The following is a 20,288-nucleotide window of genomic DNA, read 5'->3' as shown; positions in this document are numbered from 1 at the left end:
TGCTTGCTATAAAGGAGGTCGCACCACCAGATGCAGAGGTGCACTGGCATGCGCTCAATGTGTTCGTGCATGTAGGGCATACATCGTCGTTAGCATACATCCCATGATGCGAGTCGCTTAGCGACAACCATGACCGTGGCTAAAGCTGTATGTTCACATAATCCTTGCAAACAGCATTGCGATTAGAGGTGTGAACGAGTATACATACTGTAGTCTCCTAGTTGGTACTTCTCGTAGTTCAGGCTCAGGACGACACCCGAGGCAACACGTCTAAGCTGTATCTGTAGGAAACGACACCTTATATTACCCTGTCCGTAACATACGATTCCTCCAAAACACATCTCAATGTTCGTCGTCTGCCACTCGCGCGGCGTCGGCGCCGCTGCCAAACGTTTTACCAAGGAACATTTCTCGATCAAACGCATTGCCTATCATCATCATCGTCGTCATATCCACCATCACGAGCCCCCCCTTATCCAGTACACTGCATCGTCCCCCCTGGACGTACCCACAAACTGCGCTTTGTCCACCTTGCGCGCCCGATTGATGAGCTCGGCCGTGTCGGCGCGGTACCCCTTTTGCGCGGCCATGCACGCGTCGCCCCCACATCCCCACACCTCCAATCATCATCCTTAGCGCAACCAAAGCAACTCCAGTACCTCGAGCGTTTCAATATGGAACGACCCCTTCATGGCCACCGCGCCCGGCTCGTACGACGCGCATTTGAGCGCCGACGTGCAGTTGTCCAGCTCGTCGTCCAGGAAGAGGCGGCACTTGGACGTGGTGCCGCCAAAGCCGAGTCCCCGCGGCAGCACCACGCCCTTGGTGTTGTAGTACATGTAGTTGGACGCGGCTCCAGTCGTAGCTGGGCAGAGGAGAAACGTTGGACTCGTTCGAAATAGAAAACACCCCGGGCCCCCAAAGAACTTGGTGCTTTCTTTCCACGGTGTATCTGCGTACGCGCCAAACGTTGCTGTACATACAAGTGGGTTAGGAATTGGAACGATATATATATATATATATATATTGTCGATATATATATATATATATTGTCGATATATTCGAAATTGGAAATTGAATTCAGACAATCGAAGATCGACCAATCAAAACCCACAACACTAACCAAGTGACCAATCAAATTATCCATTTCAACATCGAAGTAGGGTGTGACTGAAATTAGTGTGATATCCGACGTTTTTACATACAAAAAAGGAAGCGATCGATAGATTTGGCAAAGAATCAGCACAAAAGTAATCCAAATTTGGGGTAAAAGAAACACAATATATCTATATATACAGGTGTACGTACCTCCGTTCGAATCCGTGATCACGAGTAGCGTGGGGCCAGAGTACCCCAGCAGGTGATACGCAAGTCGATTGAAGCTCAGACCATCCTACAACGTAAATCAAATGGCCAATATATTATTGTGAAGAATTCGCTATAAACTTCCAAAATTCGCGCGGTTTGTTTAATCAATATTGAATCACGCCGGAGTTCTGATTGGTTAAATATACTTGTCCTTTTTGTAAGAGCCAATTAAATCCACTATAAAATATTGGGTAGCTAATCGCGTCGATTCGTGATTCGATTCGGCTGCGAGATTCGATTATTCGACGGGGCCTGGAAATTTGTACCGAATCCACAATATTTTATGGGAAAACAACATCCAAACGTGGAAATTGTATCCAATTGGTGCAGGGAAAAGTGAAATAATAATGAGAAAAGATCAAAACAAATAACGTTTGAATTTGCTACAAATTTCCCAATTCGAGTCGTAAAACCGATCACAAAATCTCGCCGCAAAATTTGATTGGCTTTCCCGATTCAAGAAAAAATAATGTAGCCAATCAGTGTCAAGCATATTTTTAAAGACCAATGGGAGTGATTCGTGATCGGTTTGGTCGATGAAATTCGTACCAAATTAACAATATCATTTATTGTACGTACATTCTACCAATAAACATCAAGTGTACGTGGAAAAATATCAAATGGGACATAAAATACATGAAGGAAATGACACTGTAACGTTCGGAATTCAAAACTCGATACCTCAGTACTTGTGTACAATCGATCCCAATTCTGTTGAAGCTGCACAGATTGCAACGACAGCGCCAGCTCTTCTCCCCTGCATACATATCTCAGAGCGTGCCACGTCATATTGGGAAGTACCGGGTCATAATATCTGACGGGTGGGATAAACGTGGCGCAACGTACGACACCTTGGAGCGAGGTCCAAGACACTTGAAACTCATCCACGAAGCAAACACCGTGTGCAGAAGGGGGGCATGCGTAGGGGCCCATGCGGCCAACGTGGATGGCGTGATGTGCGACGAGTGCAGCTGAAAGGCGTCCGCCATGGCGGCGGCGACGGGGGTGTATTCATGCACGTCCTTCGAACCCATAGGACGCGACGAAGGGTTTGTATCTTCAGCCATGAGAAAACATGCCATCTACCATCAATCTGGTCAATGAGGACGTGACGACGATGTGGAGAAGCATGTACAAAGAGCTGGTGGAGTTGCGTCGGTGACAGTTCGAGGGATGGGCTAAAGATGGCCACGAGGGCGCGCAGGGTGGACGACGACGGCGATCGGATGCACATGGCCGCTGAAACCATGGTGAGGACGAAGGAGGGTTATACGTGGCGAAAGAGCGTACCCGCTTTGGCGACGTGAACTATCGATAGCTGGTCGTTGTCTGGTGATGCAGACTCGGCCGACTCGTCGGCCGCAAGTCGACCAAAGGACGAGTACAAGACCTCCCCGAATGCATTCAGCACATCGTCCGACGACCCGTGCAACGGACCCAACGAGAATCGGTCCTAGTTTGAACAACATGGTGATGTCACAGCTTCGCGTTCACTTCAACGAACGTACCAAGAAAACGGCTTTGTTTGCATGGGCTTCGGCCACTAGCGCTTGCAACGACTCGAATTCCTGATGACGACATAATGCATGTTAAACACACATCACATGGGTCTTGCCCATGCTAGGCTACCTCATCACTGAAAGGCCCCTTTAGGTCTTCGAGTTCCCTGGCACTGAGTTTGGAGGAGTGGCTGTTTCCCATGATCAAAAATTTGGGAGTGCACCGGGAAAGTACCATAGTGGGACTTTTTATCCGGACCAGGCGTTGGTATCCGAATAAAACGACAGTATTCGTTTCACATTATTCAAACGTCTCCAAGCACTGTTCCTTTGGTGTTGGGGTGTGTGTCTAGAAGGCTACCTAAAGGGTAAATGTCACGATGACGACACTGGCAAAGGACATGAGGATGACGGCTGCTGGCGTGGGCGAAGAAACCAACGTTGTCTCAGGTTTGGCGGAGGTGATAGGGACGGCTACACATTCAAAAGTTAGCCCGTCATGCGAACTGTGCATTTGATATAATGCAGCTGAACACGCACTCCAAGTAGAGTTGTCGGTCGTCGCGTTGGTGGTTGATGGAACTATCGCGGTTGTTAATCGCGGTTGTGGAGGAGGCCACGGTGGAGAGAACAGTGGGGGCTACAGTCGTGGTGACTGCGGTTGCAGTCGTCATAGGAGCTATCCACCAACCAGTCTTTGTTAAGCCACGACAATATCGAAAAAAAAACACGTACGAGCTTGTACACACACTGTGTATCTAGCTTGAAGGGGTTTAACGACACCTGGCGCCTTGCACGTGGCAGACACATCCAACGATTTCACAAGAAAGTTCGCAGGTGACAGTGCAGCGAGCGTAGCATACGACGTCTCGTCCACGGTGAATATGGTCAAAGGGCAGGCCTTGCAGTCAGTACCGCTCAAAAAGTGAATGCGCTGGCTACAAGATGGCACAAAAGGCAACGTACAAGGTGGATAGCTTGGACGTGACTTTCAAGTTGGTGATAGTAGTCAATCTTGAGTTGGCAGTAAACGACCTAGTATGTGTTCCCATTTACTGTTAACAACCATTTAGTAGAGCGAATGGTTGATGCCCATACAGATCTTGCACGTTGGGCACGTTCAAGTTGTCCACTCGCGTGAGCTCGTTCCCGGCAGCACTACACAAGGAACCTTCAACGAGTCCTGTCTGTATATGGCAACATCGATATCGTACAACGTCATGAGCTTCGAGTAGTCGACGTTCGATGGCAGTTGCGTCAGTCCCACCGAGCTGGTCAAGATCCTATTGATTGGCATGATTACGTGAAGACCGAGATGGTTTTTGACATGTACAGTGTCGTGAGGGATGGTGGCAGCTTAGCGCTGGTTAGGTTGGCACGGTTTGTGCGGTAAAACGACCTACACATGACAGGTGTCGACGTCACGATCGAGTTGATAAATCCATGCATGTTCCGTACAGCGATTTTAACTTGGTGTTCGCCGACAAATCGCCCACATCCACCGACGCATACGTAAAGTCGGCGGAGACGGCAGCGGCTGGCAATTCCGCGACCAATCCGTCAAAAGGCTGGCCCACGCGCACATTTTGGCCATTAAACGAAAACGTATCGGTGGCAGCCAGCGGGAGTTGCTTGTATTGACCGTCCACGATGCAAAACGCAACATCCTTGGACGTGCACTTGGACACCGTCACTACCGCCTTGTACGGCGCATAGTGGGTCGGGCACTTGGATTCTGCCAAGTCGACACAACCAGCGATAATTCCATAGACGAGAATGCGCACGATGGTCATGACACCAATTGAAAAGTGACGTTACATAGCAAACGGCAATCCGATTTTCGACGTACTAACTTAACGTTAGTACTCAATTGCTGTCAACGTATTAATGTGAAACTGTCCCGACCTTTCGGCATGGAAACCAGACTTTTGTGTCGTGATGGGGTATCTTACTGATCATTCTTAATCGTGCTTAGTGATGTAACCCCTGTAAACGATACACATTGGAGGCACCTTTCACGGCTTAAGCTCGGCAATCGAAGTTCTCCCTCGCGCGCGGTTGGTCGAGTTGTAGTCGTCGCGATGGAGCCAGCGCGAATTCGAAACTGCTTTACCTCCTTTCGCGTAAACACTTGTATTTACAGTTAATGTACGCTACAGTGTACGCATGCACAACTGCTTTTTCTTATTGCTTGGTTGACAGAAACAAAAACGCTCGACGCGGCTGCAGAGCAGTCCGTCTCGTTGAAATGCTCTGCAAACCGCTGTTTGAAGCGAACACGTCGACGATTTCTTGATGGTGAACCTCCCTGCGAGCGTAAGTGGTCCCTTCTTGTGCACTGCTCTTGGAGGCTCCAATGGAACACACTGGATCGACTTCACGACAATGGGTTGGGGCTTGTATGAGGGAGCATCGTTGTGGTCTCGACTGGCACTGGCGAGGTGGGCTCAGTTGCGATTTCCCTTCGCCTGTTCGCGTGGCAGTTGCAGCCAAGTACATGTATTTCTTCACCACATTGAGATCTGTCATCTCATTTTGCTGAAATTTTGAGTAATGACTACTACTGTAGTATGAAAAAAATTGAAGTCAGAAAATGTTGTAAAAAGTTCGTAGTTTATAGAGGACGTGCACCATATGTACTATTAATAGAAGTGTACTAACGTTAGTAAGTTAGTAAATTTTAGTGTTTCCGAAGTTTTACAGTCTGGCTGGTGGGTATTGACACGCTCGCAATGTATTTCGCACAATCCGAGTCGAGCGCGTTTAACGCATCACATATGCAACACAATCACCTCGATAAAGTAGTGTGCCAATTGTTGACGTATTTTAACCTTGGGTTTAGTATGCGAATAAACATATTCAGAGGTTCGTTCTGTAATTCAGTGTAATGTTATCTGCCGAATTTCCAAAGAAAAAATCAACGGAAAAACATTACTTCTACCAGTCCAAGCAACAAGCGTCCCCAAGATACCGGTATGGAGCAACATCATAGATGAACTGTAGCAAAGACAGATGCAATGGTTTGGATTTACTAGCAGATGTATCTACAGGCTGTGCCCTTCACGACGGGATCTTGACCTGGTGAGGTCAAGCTAAGGCTATTGGGAGGCCACGTACTCACCCTTGGTGCGGCATTCCGTAGTCTACAGTACCTGGCGATAAAGCAACACATTGTTACTGTAACGATATCCCTTCGTTTGGTAACCTCCTACATTTACATACTCGTACTTCTAACTGTACCCGGTATTCCCAAACCCAGCTACTGTACACTGTAGTACACAGTAACTGTAAACTGGTACTGTAGGTACATTTGCACGAGCACAACAAGGTTGCGAAACAGTTTGTCGACCGATTTGTTGCTGCACTCAAATAAAAGGTAAGCTTACAGTTACTATACCGTAGTATCTGCAAGAGGAATGTTAACTGACATCAGCAGCCAGACAGCCTTGAAAAATTGTCGAATTTTTCAACCAGGCAAGATTCTAAAAATTTGCACATACAGGCATGAGCCAATCAAACGCCGTCGTTTGACTTCAACATGAGTATCTCGAGATTCGTGAAAAATGAGTGAAATTTGACTCCATTTTCATCAACTTTTCCTAATTTGCGCAAAAGAACTCGTCGACGACGATTCTGACCAACGTTGTAATCAAAGACGACACAGCACATGGCAGATTTCTCAACTTGCCTCGTCGACCACATCATGACTGCCAGCCACCACAATACCCCCACGTACGAGAAGGACAATGCCGCCACGACCGCTGTGCTCCATATCAAGGAATGGAAGTACGCCAGGGCGGCCACGGGATCGTACGTGGAATTCACCGTCGTCATCAACGAAACCCGTGCGGTGACGTCACCCCACCGTAACATCCGCGTGATCCAGAAACGTTATGCGCAGTTCGCGGCGCTGCACGAAGCACTGATAGACCTCGGATTCGCCTTGCCGAAGATGCCGACGGGGGACTTGTGGACAAACGTCCTGATCAAGCTGACCCCACATGCAGTCTTGGATCGACGGCGCGGCGAGCTCCAGAACGTGCTCACATGCATCAGCCAGTCCCAGCAAATGCAATCCACGGCACCCTTCCGTGAGTTTGTGGCCACCAACACGTCTGCAATGAACTACACGTCGCTTCGGGACGCCCAATTCACGCCAAGCCACCAAATCACCCGACAAGAAACCAAGTGACCTCGTTGCTTTACACCACCTTAATCTAATGACCTTCCCGACACAACTTGCCTGAACTTGGACTGTGGAATCCTCAGCCCATTTTCCACAGTGTGGATAGTATCGATGATGCACCTGCTACTGGAACCGGCGCACCATTGAACATGCACAGCGGACATCGGAATTGTTGCTACGTACCACCACCAACGCAGAATACTCAACAACTTGACCATGTGTCTTGTACTGGGGAACATCGCCCCGATGAAGCTGCTGCAGCACCCCAGCGCGTTATTCACCTGAAGGAACCATCTTTCCTGGGGACTATGTACCCTGGTTTGGAAATGCGGAGAAATCAATGTCGAATTACTACACCACTTTTGAAATGAATTTCCAGTCAATGTGAAATGAACACGTTCGAAACACGACGATTTTCAAATCAACATGAATACTTGAAACATACTTTGTTTCATATATATTCTGGTGTATGATTTGGATAAAGGAGGATGATGATGGGTGAGGGAGGGTAGACATGATGATTGAATATTTATTGTATACTAAGGGGTAGTATAATTCATCACCTTATGGTCACTATACTATAGTTAACGTTTCAATTTGATGTGAACATTTTTCGTGAAACTGCACTTGTGAAATCTTACAATATTTCTGCATTTCACATTATTGACTGGAAATTCATTTCAATTTGAACGGGAAATGGCTAACACTCGTAAGCCAAATCGGACTTAATCGAGGATTTTGTCTAACTAAATTCATGAAAGTAGTAAGCCAAATCGGACTTAATCGAGGATTTTGTCTAACTAAATTCATGAAAGTGGCCCTGTCGTTCACAGTCAATTGTACAATCGGGCAACAAGCGTGCGGCAATTCCATGGCGACTTCGACGGCAACGAAAGCTCGACGCGAAGGGGAGAAGGTATGGTGTCCGGATCCGCGGAATGTGTGGCAATTGGGGTCCATCGTCGAAGACGACGGCGACTCTCTCTTTGTGCTCACCCCCGACGACAACGAAGAGCACAAGTTCAACGTGTCGCAAACCCATCCATTCGATCCGTCGCATTCGATGCTGTTGCCGAACGTGTCAGACATGGACAACTTGCACGAAGCGCCGCTCTTGGACCTGCTCCGTCGACGGTACATGGAGGATTTGATCTACACGTTCACAGGGGACATTTTGATCTCCATCAACCCGTACAAGAACATCCCGTTGTTGTACAACTTCCCCGACATCGGGTCGTTGAGCAAGCAGGAAAACCCCACGCCCCACGTGTACGTCACCGCTGACGGCGCGTATCGCGCGTTGCAAAGCACGGGAAAGTGCCAATCCATCTTGGTCTCGGGGGAGTCTGGCGCCGGAAAGACGGAAGCTGCCAAGTACATCATGCGGGTAACATACATACCCATCACACATGTTTGATGAGCTCAGTGGATGATGCATCGATGTGGTAGTACTTGGCGAATATTAGTCAGTCGTCCAAGTCCTCCCATGTGAACGGCGGCGGGTCCGTCGAGCAATGTGTGCTACAGAGTAATCCGCTACTGGAAGCATTTGGGAACGCCAAGACCATTCGCAACGACAATTCGAGGTAATTATGCCGATACTGAACGTTCGTATGTCACAGCTGTCCCTCGGTCTACTGCCCAGAAAGACGCCATATCCCATTGATGTTGCTAGTTTTCGTCGTTTTCCCTCGGTTTACTGACCTAGAAACTGTTGATGTGTATGCATCTTTGGTCCGACGCACAAGAATCTGTTTGGTGTGTTGCCGTGTTCCCTCGATTTAGTGCCCCATAACTGTCATGGCAGTGTTGATTTGGGCCGTTGTCCCTCGCTTTACTGACCATCTGGATTCCATAGTCGTTTTGGCAAATTCATCAAAATCAACTACGACCGCGACGGCAAGATCTGCGGCGCGAGCACCAGCCATTTCTTGCTCGAGAAGTCGCGAATCGTCGGGTGTTCCGAGAACGAGCGCAATTACCACATTTTTTACCAAATTTGTTCCGGTTTAACCGACGCCGAGCGAGGTACGATCGTCTTATTAGCGTATATAACAAAAATCTAATTATCGGCATATTTCACACTAATTAGCGGCGCTGCATTTGGAACGCGCGGACGACTACGTGTACTTGAACCAAGGCCACTGCATCCAATGCCCAGAAGTAAACGATAAAAAGTGCTTCAAAGAGCTCGTGGACGCGATGGACGTCATGGGCATCAGCGCCGACCTCAAGCACAACATATTTACTCTCGTCGCGTCCGTCCTGCATCTGGGCAACCTCAACGTACGTGTATCTTCTTTGTATGCAAAATATATGACTTTTGCGATTCATATTTATATATATATATTTACACATAGAATAGATTGACGCTTCGCTATATAAATACTGACGGGGGAAGCGTATATATATATATATTTATTTATTTACACATGTATAAATATATTTATCCGTACGTCCATCGATATAAAGATACCACTGTGGGAGATTCATATATATATATTGACATGCATATGTATACAGTATAATTTATCGACGCTTTAGTATATAAATACTTTTGGGAGAGTCGATATATTTATACATATATGTTTACATTTAAACATACATACAATATATTTTTTACGCTTCGACACAGCGATTGTACACACATGTGTGAAAAAATTGAAGGCCACGAACCAGCACTTGTATTGTGCTGTACTGTATTTTTGAAATAATATAATACCGAAATGGATTTATTTATTTACCCTCTAGTTTGTCGAAAATGCCAAAAACGAAGCGACGTGTCCAGACAAATCCCAAGTGGCCGTGCTGGCGTCGTTGTTGGAGGTGACGCCCCGCGAACTTGAGTTTGCTCTGTGCATGCGAACTGTGAGTGCCGGCGCTCGGTACGATACATATATATATGCAGCGAATAATATATATATATGAAAAGAGTATTTCATGGTGTGGTTGTTGGCAGTGGAAGCGTGGCCGAGATCTGTTTGTCGGGGGTGGACGCTGGCAAATCGCGCAACGGGCTCGCGAAAGCGATTTACTCGGCCTTGTTTGATTGGCTCGTGGACCGCATCAACGTGGCGACGGCGCAAATGACGGGCGCGGTGCCAATGAACGACGTCGGGGCGTCGCGGTTCATTGGTATTTTGGACATTTTCGGGTTTGAAATCCTCGCCGTCAACTCGTTCGAGCAGCTGTGCATCAACTACACCAACGAAATGCTTCAGCAGCAGTTCAACCAGCACGTGTTTGTGTACGAGCAAGACGTGTACGTGGAGGAAGGAATCGACTGGTCGAAATTGTCATTCCAAGGTACTGTACACCATGATATTGTGAAATCGCTACTATAAACTTCCAAAATTCGCCTGGTTTGTCTATATTGAATCACGCTCGAGTTCTGATTGGTTGAATATATGTGTCCTTTCGAGCCAATCAAATCCACTCAAAAATGGAGTAGCCAATAGCGTCGATGATTCGTGATTATTCGATTCACCGGCGAGATCATTCGATTATGGGTCTGGAAATTATTCGTATCGAATAAATATACCACAATATATTTTGATATTTGTTTGGTAGTATGTCAAATCCGCTGCCACTTTGAACGTTCAAGAGTAGTCAGTCGAAAATAGGACATGCATGGGACAATTGTATTGTGAATTCGCTATACACTTTTAAAAGTCGCGTGGTTTGTCTGATCAATATGGAATAATCACGCCAGAGTTTTTGATTAATTGAATATACTTGTCCTTTCTGAAAGAGCCAATCAAATCTCCAAATCGATCGATCGATTCTTCTTTGTACTGAAATTTGAATGTAAAAAGGTGTCCGGTAGTGTTTGGAATCACACTAATTGAAGTCTCACACTAATTCGACTTTTTTGATGTTGATTTCCTGCAATCTGATTGGTTATATCCTTCTGCTTGTGCCGATTCATTCTCCATGTCGTTCCAGTTTAGAATATAAACACTTAAACAATATATTTAATCGGTTACTCTTGTAGACAACATTCCGTGCTTGGAATTGATTGAGAAGCGACCGTTGGGGATCCTGATCTTGCTGGACGAGCAAGCGTTGATGGGCCGCCGCGCCTCGGACGATAATTTTATCCAAAAATTACACCAAACCCATGAAAAACACGCCAATTATATCCGTCCTCGTTTTGGCAACGAAGATTTCATCATCAAGCATTATGCCGGTACGTACGTACATCGATGATACATTTATTTTAACACGATACTAGTATGCTTTTATTATTTTTTGTATCATTTTTTATTATTAAATTATTATATGTAGATAAAAAAATAGTGTTTTCATATATATGTGGTTGTGTTTGTTTGGCCAAAAGGACAAGTGACGTACAAGGTAGCCGGGTTTCTCGACAAGAACAACGACTCGCTGCACAACGACTTGCTGAATCTGACCAACAGCAGCACCATGGCGTTCCTCCGCGGGTTGTTTGCATCGTCCACTCCACCAGGCGACCAAAAACTCAAGCGCGCGTCCATGACGAAAATGACGGGTACTATGACCGTGGGCCGCAAGTTCCGCGAGCAAATGACCGAACTCATGCAGCAACTCAACACGACAACTCCTGCGTTTGTCCGGTATATATATATATATATATATATATATATTGTCCTTGTACCGAAAATTTGGACAATTTTTTGCTGATTTTCTTTGCCAAATCGATATTCGATCGATCGATATTGTTTGTCCTGACGTTTGTGTGGAAAGATCGTCCAGTATCACACTAATTTCAGGCTCACACTAATTCGATATTGTTGCATTGGTCCAAGAGTGGATTGGATTGGCCACTTGATTCGTGGGTTGGGTTTGGATTGTACGATAAGATTTCAAAATTCATATTATATTGGATTAATTTATTATTCTCATTTGAACAATACAGAAGATATGGTATTTACAATTACAAAAGGAACTTTAATATGTGTAAAATCGAAAATCGATCGATTGCCTGCCATGATTATTCTGCTCATTCGATATAGCAGCAGCAGCAGCACTCACTTCCCCCTCCAATTTCAAATCGACTTGACAATATATATATATATATATATATATATATATATATCCATGCCATCATCGTCTCTAAACCTTCAACGTACGTACGTGGACGCTACTACTAAACGTGTGTGTAGCTGCGTCAAGCCCAACAACGTGCGGTTTCCCCAAGGCTGGAATGCCGAATTGATTCTAAACCAGCTCATTTACTTGGGCGTGATGGAGACGGTGCGGATTCGACGCTCGGGGTTCCCCGTCCGCCGCACGTTCAACGAATTCTACCTCAAGTACAAACTCCTGTACAACGTGTACGCCGCCAAGACCAAGGCACGCCCTACCACCGTTGGTGACAAGGACAAGTGCGAGGTCGGTCATATATATATATATACATCCTGTGATCCAAAACAAGAAAAAAAATCAAGATATATATCAATCCTTGTGCGATGTCGTGTAGCTTATTTTGACCCACGCCGTGGAACGAGACAATTGGCAACTTGGCAATAAAAAAGTGTTTATGCGTGACTCGCAGCTGCGGCTACTAGACGCCGCCATCCGAAAGGTGCGCGTCGAGGCCGCCATCACCGCCCAAGCCTACGTCCGACGGTTCCTCCAGCGAAAACAGTACGTGGCGAGTGTGTTGATATTTTTACCCAAATGTTTTGGACTTGTGGATCATGTCGCCAAATAGCCAATTGAAGCTTGTACAAACTATACTACACAAGATATGTGTGTTGATATTGTTGTTGTGCATGTCACCCAAGTGTTTTAGACTTGTGAATCATGTCGCCAAATAGCCAATTGAAGCTTGTACAAACTATATTATACAAAGATATATATCAGTATGTAAATGTATATGGTCAATGTGGAGGGACGACTGGGTCGAGTCAATCGTTTGGATTGGCAGAAATTCACCAGAGCGTGATTTGATTGGCTTAGACAGTTCTTTAGTCCGTTCTCTTAACACATTCGATTCTGCTCAAGGCTCCAGTTTCGAATCGATTTGACATTATCAATGCTCTCAATATATATATATATATATAGATACGCATATATGAATTTTATAGATATCTCATATATGTTCTAAACAAGGTACCTCCGCGTGCGCGCCGCCATCATTCAAGTCCAAGCCAACGTGCGCATGTTTGTCGCGCGCACAAAGTTCCTGCGCCTGCGCCATCGCATCACGTCGTTCAACGCATGCGTCCGGCGATGGCTGGCGCGCCGTCGGTATCTGCGCATGAAGCGCGCGGCCATTTGCATCCAAGCCGGCGAACGAGGGCGTAAAGCTCGTATGGTACGTTCCGTTCAAATGTATATATTTAATAATATTATATATATGTATTCAAAAATATGTTGAAACGCTCGATTTCATCCCATGGACTCCGTCCCCCGCCCCTCGTCTTGTATATCGATCAATACTTCATCTCATTGCCTGTATGTATGGATACATGTATTGACCAATCTTGTCTGTCTAGTTGGCAAAATACTTGCGAGCAGCCCCCAAAGCCCAAACTGTGATTGCCAAGCACTTTCGTGGGTACTTGGCTCGCAAATACGTGGCCAAGCTCAAACAAAGTGGGTTCATCGTCAAAGCATCGGTGCAGGCGTACGTGACGCGCCAGCGCTTCCTTCGCCTTCGTCATGCTGCGATTGCCATTTCCAAGTCGGCCAAACGATTCCTGGCAGTGCAACGGTCGGTATTGAGTATTTTTATGATTATTTTTATTACGATTTTTATTATATATGGACTAACTGGTTTTGTGTGTGTATGGGTTGTAGGTATCGACGCCAGCGACAGGCGGCAATTATCATCCACGCCGTGGGTCGAGGCTTCCTCGCCCGCTTAAAGTATGGCAAGAACGCCCGCCTTCGAGCACACATTCGATCCAATGCGCAAACGGCCATTTCAAGGTACATACTACTACGAACTACTACTATGAACTACTACTACGAACTACTACTACGAACGACTACTACGAACTACTACTACTATGAACTACTACTACTACGAACTACTACTATGAACTACTACTACTATGAACTACTGCTATGAACTACTACTACTATGAACTATTACTACTATGAACTACTACTACTAATATAAACTGGTAGAATGGTCCGAGGGTATTTGGGCCGCCTTCACTTCCGCGCGGCACTACGGTGTATTGTCAAGGTCCAAGCGCGGTGGCGCGCAAACCGAGTGCGCACGCTGTACATCCAAGGTACAAACTATTTTTCGTATTTATTCTGTACAAATAATGTACCAATTCAACACACTTTTGCACAAATATATAAATAATGCTTTGAATTATTTCTTCTCCATATATGAACATAAAAGAAGATATATCATGGTTTGGGGGATCATTCACTTCCACATATGTATCGTGTTGATATTCAGGTCGTCAAGCTACGATCGCGTCGCAGGCCATGATCCGGCGGTCGTTGGCGCGGCGCAAGTTCCTTCGGGAAAAGAAGATGGCCACGCGGCTGTGTGCGTTTGGTCGCATGATCATTGCGCGTCGGGCGTATCTGAAAACCAAGCGGCAGATTGTGCTCGTGCAGTCCCTTGTGCGCCGGTATCTGCAGCGCAAACAGTACGTCCTCTTGCATTATGCATTCGATTCCAAGTAGTAGAGTGGGTAGTCCAATCGAATAGCGACAACATCGACTAGCCAATGAAATTGCTTCAAACCTAAATTCCAACCAATGGTAGTCCGGCCCAAGGCTTTGGCCCATTTGTCCCAGTTGAACTATTTATATTGAATTTTAGTATGTTATACATTTATTCTATGGTATACAATTGTGCTTCGGGTCGATTTCTCGAATGAACTGCCCAGTCCAAATTTGGTGAAAACGACAATATATATATATATATATATAATATATATATATAGGTAACCTACCGTATTTCCCATACATTTGGAACTGTTGTCACCATGAGAAAACACCAATAATTTATCCAAGATAAAATCTTTGGGATCTGATTCAACCTTAGAGCATTTTTATTCCCATTGATTTGTCCCTAAATAGTGACACAGCAGTGGATTAATTTTGAGTTAACAATGTTTCAATTTGGCCAATGAAACTGTAGTATACTGTATATAATACGAAGTGCAACGAATCTGCTTTTCCCGTGAAAATATACCTATTTCGAAAAAACTTTTTTTATCATGGTGTCAAATGTACGGGAATTCCAGTCATTTGACACTGAGATATACTATCTACTTATATATTTTTTAACCATACAACCGTAGTTATCGCCACATCATGCGCCAATTTGTGCTCATCCAAGCCATGTGGCGCCGCCATCAATGCGTCCAGACGTACCAGCGTCAACGGTGGGCCATCGTCCAGATCCAATCGCTTGGGAAAATGATTCCCCAACGTCGGCGATTCCACGCTGCCCGACAGGTCGGTCTGTCACGTCTTCCATTTTCATCATGCCTCTCTTCATAGGCGGCGACGGCCATGACGGCGTGCGTTCGCATGTTTTTGGCGCGGCGGCGGTACCTCCGCGCCCGCGCAGGGTTTGTCCGTCTGCAAGCCCGATGGCGAAGCGTGGTCGCGCGCCGCCAGTACATGTCCCACATCGGTCTTATCGTCAAAGTGCAGTCGGCGATCCGAGCCAAACTCGCCCGCAAGCAGATGCAGACCCAGCGGCGCGGCCTCCTTCGCGTCCTAGCGCTCATGCGCAAGTACCTGGCGCGCATCCGACTGCACAAGAAAATCGACCAAATGTTTGCAGCTGCCCACGCGTTCGACTTATCCACGATCTTGGCCATGGCCCAGGACAAGGAGTTTCCCAATGCTACCATGGTTCGCGGTACGATGAAACACACACACATATATATATCTCCAGTTTCGAATCGATTTGACATTATCAATGCTCTCAATATATATATATATATAGATATATATGACGAAACATATATAGATATATGATGAATTGTATATATATATATATATATATATGATGAATTGTATATAATCATATGTATATGATGAAATATATTTTAAAATATATGTATATATATGATGAATATATATATAGTTATATATAAGCAGGACTATGAGATATGCAAAGTATCTGCATATGCGATGTGTTTATCGCGTTGGAAAGCATATATGTGTTTGTGCTGATGAATTCGTTGAACACTCGTATACACAACGACGATATATATATATATTATATATATATATATATATATGGAATAAAAGACAAAGTGGCATTGTTATGAGTATGATGTATACCTATGCGATGGTGATGGAGGTATACATCGATCCTGTCAATAATATATATATATATATATATATGTATATGGAGCACCGAAGTGATTGACCCATCCATCTTTTGTTAAATAGTTCGAGACAAGCACAACCACATGCGGTCGCTCGTGCACATCGCCGCCCTCAACGGCGACCTCAACCTGGCGCGGTTCGTGCTGTCCGAGATCCCCGGCATGGAAGACCAAGTGATCGGGCGCGACAACCTCGGCAACACGCCGCTGCATTACGCGGCTCGCCTCGTACATCTGGACATGGTCAAGTACTTGGCCAAGATTGTAAACCGCATCAACCCGTCGCAAGACTCGGCCAAACACGGGACGTCGAGAAAGTCCGCGTCTCCAGCCAACAGCAACAACTCCCCCGTCAACCAAGGCTCGTACGTGGTGGTTATCCACACTGCTATTTCACCATCTCAAAAATTAAGCAAGGCATTTTAATGTACATATATCGATATATTCAATTAGCGATATGCTGCGCAAAGACTCTTCGTTCAGCCAAACCGCCCCGCGGTCGCCAGTGGGTACCCCCCTTTGGTCGCCATCGATGGGAGGGGGAGCTAACAACACCCCCGGGGGCAAGACCAAACGTCGAGCGCTCGTGTCCAGTGCGTCGGCGATGCCTCCAAACCCCGCGGTGCTAACAACTGTGGAATTGCCTCCAGGTAACTATATATATCTTATGATAATATTATATCGATGTTCATACTAACATACACTACAACAGATACGACCAAAGTGCTCAAGGCCGGGCCGCTTCGGACGGCCAGCGGCGCGAAGATGGCGTCCAAGCGACATGTGGTGCTGGACGAATACGTATTGGCGCTGTACAAGTCGTCCACGGATAGAGTACGTTGTGTGTGATTTGTATTTGCGTGTTACGATGAAATATATATAAATAATATATATATATATATTTGTAGATTCCAGTGAAATTGATCGAATTGCAAGACGTGACGCTGCGCCGTGCCACGACGATTGAAAACTGCTTTGATATTTTGTCACCACGGTTGAAATGCGCCAAAGACCCGTACGGCATCGTGTCGTTTGTGGCCGACACGGAGGCCGAGATTCACGACTGGATGAAGGCGATTCGCGAGGTATTTAAATATATATATATATATATTATATCTACTTGGTAGTATGAATGGAGAGACTTTCGGGCATTATTGTATCCTTATATGGTTTGTGTAGTCGTCTTATGTGTATCTTGTTCAATCCTTGGTTTCATATTTCATATCGTCTCAATATATATATATATATTATATATTGCACATGTGTTGTAGGTGCCCATGGTGCGCATTGGCACGCTGGTACCGCCGAATCCGTCGATGATTTGCATCGATTGGTCGAATCGAAAGGAATGGATCAACGCCAAGAACAACCAGCACGAGTCGGCTCTGCATTTGGCCGTGCAAAACCAAGAGGACGAAGGCTTTGAAGCCGTCAAGACAGCCGTGTGGCTCATCGAAAACGACGCCGACATCAACGCCAAAGACCACGCTGGCAACACGCCGCTGCATTACGCTGTCCACGAAGAACGCGACGATTTGGTCGAATCTTTGCTCAAGAAGGGCGCGCTCGTGACTGTAACCAATAATGCGGGGCAAACTCCGCTGGATATGGCGGATGAGCAGTCGACCAAGGACCTCTTGGCCCCTGGCGCCGTCGTCTCGGTGCGTTTGTTTACTCATGTTGTCGTCCATTTACGTTCAAATTTGGCCTCGTGGAATGCTGATATTTGCCATATCCACACACACACACGAATTGCATTATTGTTGACGATGGTATCCGATTGGCTACTACATATACTACTTTTGCTGATTATTCTTGTAACGATATATATTCATTTAATTCGAAATATTGGAGTGTTTGAGTGCTCAATCGAATGAGCAGAATCACCAAATTGGCAAATGCAATCGATGATCGACCAATCAAAACACAAAACATGAATCAACTAGCCAATCAAATCCACTCTTGGACCAATTCAACACCGAATTAGTGTGTGACTGAAATTAGTGTGCTACTGGACGATATTTACAAAAGTCAGTACAAAGAATATCGATCGATAGATTTGGCAAAGAATCAGCACAAAAGTAGTCCAAATATTGGGTAAAAGACAGACAATATATATATTGTCAAGTCGATATTCAGTCTCCATGCCGCTCCTTGAGTAGATAGGATAAGCACAACTATAGTGACATTCCCACGCTTGTATGCGATTATGTTCATAAAGTCTATAGATCGAGTTTTAGGGTGGTTGAATGTTATATATAGTGGATGTATCGACGTATTTATACTTTTGTACCCTCTGGTTGGAACTACAGTACACTGGAGCGATGATACTCTGACTATATATATTCTGATTTATACATTTCACCCCAATGTTGTCCTTGTGTGAGTCATTATTCGCCAAATAACAACATTCGAATCCATTTGATCTTATTGAAGCTTGACCAAACTATAATATACAAATATTCGGATATATGTACATATATATATATGGTATTGTCCCTGGTCGCCAAATCAAACGTTTGGATGGGCGGCAAAAATTCGACAGCACGTGGCTAATATGATATATATATATATCTCATGATGTACAAACCCCCACATCGCTAAATTGGATGTATATGTATGCTGTAGGTACCGACCGATCGGTTTAACTTGCTCGCCCGCCCCAAGGGACCCCACAAAGTCAAGAACGCCACGTACGTGTCGGTGCTGTTGTCGGCGGTGGCCATCGCTGGCGCCGTGATGCAGACCCCGCACTTTCGCATTTACGTGATGGACGTGCGCGGGAATGTCGTCGACACCCCGCAGCACACGCCCGACGCGTTGATTCAAGACGGTCCGTCCCTGTGGTTTGGAAACACTTGGCATTTGCAAGTGCCACTCGAGCACATGACGGAGGGTTGTGTGGCAGTGTTTGAATTGCTTCGGTATGTTGTATACATATATACACTATTCATGTACCTTATATATATATATATATATAGCTAACTACATAGTGCGTGTTGATACAGTTTTAGATTTAAATTAATATTATTATTTTAAGTAATATATACCGCCGCTTGGATTATTATTTTTCTGTCCGTTCAAGGAGAAAATATATTAATGATTCATTTTGATTTTATAGAAAGTTTGAATTTAAATATTCAAAATGAACATATGTTGATTTACCTGATACTTTATTGAGATGGCAAATGTATCTGTGACGGATTGACGGATATATATACGAACAGAAATAATTATTGGCTACAATTTAAATATATATATTGAAACGTTCGAGGTGTAGGTACGACTACCACACGGAAAAGCCCGATGTGTTTTGCTGGACATTTTTCCGACTGGACTTGAGCAAAATCTCGAGCGCGCCGCTGACGTTTGAAATGTACGCGCCCCCTGTAAACCCGTCGAGCCAGATCTTGGCCAAGATGCTCGGGGACTCGTTCTTCCAAGCCGACTTGAGCATTTCGCTATAACGTTCGTCGAACTATACGATTCTAAACAACTACTACTACACATTACTCCGACTTTGCAGTTTCACATGGGAAAGCTACATACAATACACCGCTTTTACTACTTTGGTGAATTAAAGTCTCTTTTGGCCGATCAACAACATTGCAAGACCAAGGCAATTTAGGCGGGGGGGGGGGGCGATGGTTGATGTATCGTCGTAAAGAGTTGCCGCGCCTTCCTGCATACTATTTTTTACGAGGGTGTCGACTTTCATTGCGGGTGAAACCCTCCACCACAACTCGATGTCAATATGGTACATCGTTGTACAGGATAATATTAAATACCTCCATGTCCGTTCCATGTCATGGAACGAGTCGCCGCGGTCGACTGTATGTTATCGAGTGAATGAAAAGGTCGTCGAATGATTCGCTGTGGTGCGGGGACCCATTCGATGTCTATTGACCAATACTAGTATACAGACAG

At 45.4% G+C, this 20,288-nt stretch overlaps 3 protein-coding genes across 3 annotated transcripts; 2 read left to right on the top strand and 1 right to left on the bottom strand.

The window, feature by feature from the left end:
• Positions 1-342: 342 nt before the first annotated feature.
• Positions 343-4,660, bottom strand: H257_09739 (hypothetical protein; the record flags this gene model as incomplete). Its single annotated transcript, XM_009836069.1, has 17 exons — positions 343-428; positions 509-617; positions 660-973; positions 1,309-1,393; positions 2,050-2,125; positions 2,170-2,450; positions 2,504-2,607; positions 2,659-2,821; positions 2,877-2,936; positions 2,998-3,058; positions 3,408-3,546; positions 3,603-3,805; positions 3,834-3,902; positions 3,966-4,025; positions 4,082-4,150; positions 4,201-4,266; positions 4,326-4,660. The coding sequence occupies 17 exons, from the start codon at positions 4,658-4,660 to the stop codon at positions 343-345; spliced, it is 2,280 nt and encodes a 759-aa protein (XP_009834371.1).
• Positions 4,661-5,162: 502 nt separating this feature from the next.
• H257_09738 (hypothetical protein) lies at positions 5,163-7,493 on the top strand (the record flags this gene model as incomplete). The annotated part of the gene is made up of 2 exons (XM_009836068.1): positions 5,163-5,183; positions 6,523-7,493. The coding sequence occupies 2 exons, from the start codon at positions 5,163-5,165 to the stop codon at positions 7,057-7,059; spliced, it is 558 nt and encodes a 185-aa protein (XP_009834370.1). The 3' UTR covers positions 7,060-7,493.
• Positions 7,494-7,871: 378 nt separating this feature from the next.
• H257_09737 (hypothetical protein) lies at positions 7,872-19,906 on the top strand. The gene is made up of 24 exons (XM_009836067.1): positions 7,872-8,440; positions 8,503-8,639; positions 8,912-9,081; positions 9,146-9,339; positions 9,805-9,938; positions 10,013-10,359; positions 11,048-11,242; positions 11,393-11,651; positions 12,201-12,429; positions 12,518-12,684; positions 13,153-13,357; positions 13,539-13,756; positions 13,843-13,974; positions 14,176-14,285; positions 14,462-14,657; positions 15,318-15,474; positions 15,520-15,886; positions 16,426-16,726; positions 16,815-17,011; positions 17,074-17,195; positions 17,270-17,446; positions 17,633-18,022; positions 18,990-19,285; positions 19,642-19,906. The coding sequence occupies exons 1-24, from the start codon at positions 7,925-7,927 to the stop codon at positions 19,826-19,828; spliced, it is 5,403 nt and encodes a 1,800-aa protein (XP_009834369.1). The 5' UTR covers positions 7,872-7,924; the 3' UTR covers positions 19,829-19,906.
• Positions 19,907-20,288: the final 382 nt, after the last annotated feature.

Source organism: Aphanomyces astaci (assembly GCF_000520075.1).
Source record: "Aphanomyces astaci strain APO3 unplaced genomic scaffold supercont1.24, whole genome shotgun sequence".
Classification (NCBI taxonomy): Eukaryota; Oomycota; class Saprolegniomycetes; order Saprolegniales; family Verrucalvaceae; genus Aphanomyces; species Aphanomyces astaci.
Note: the sequence above shows the minus strand (reverse complement) of the source record. Positions and strands in the feature narration are given on the sequence as shown.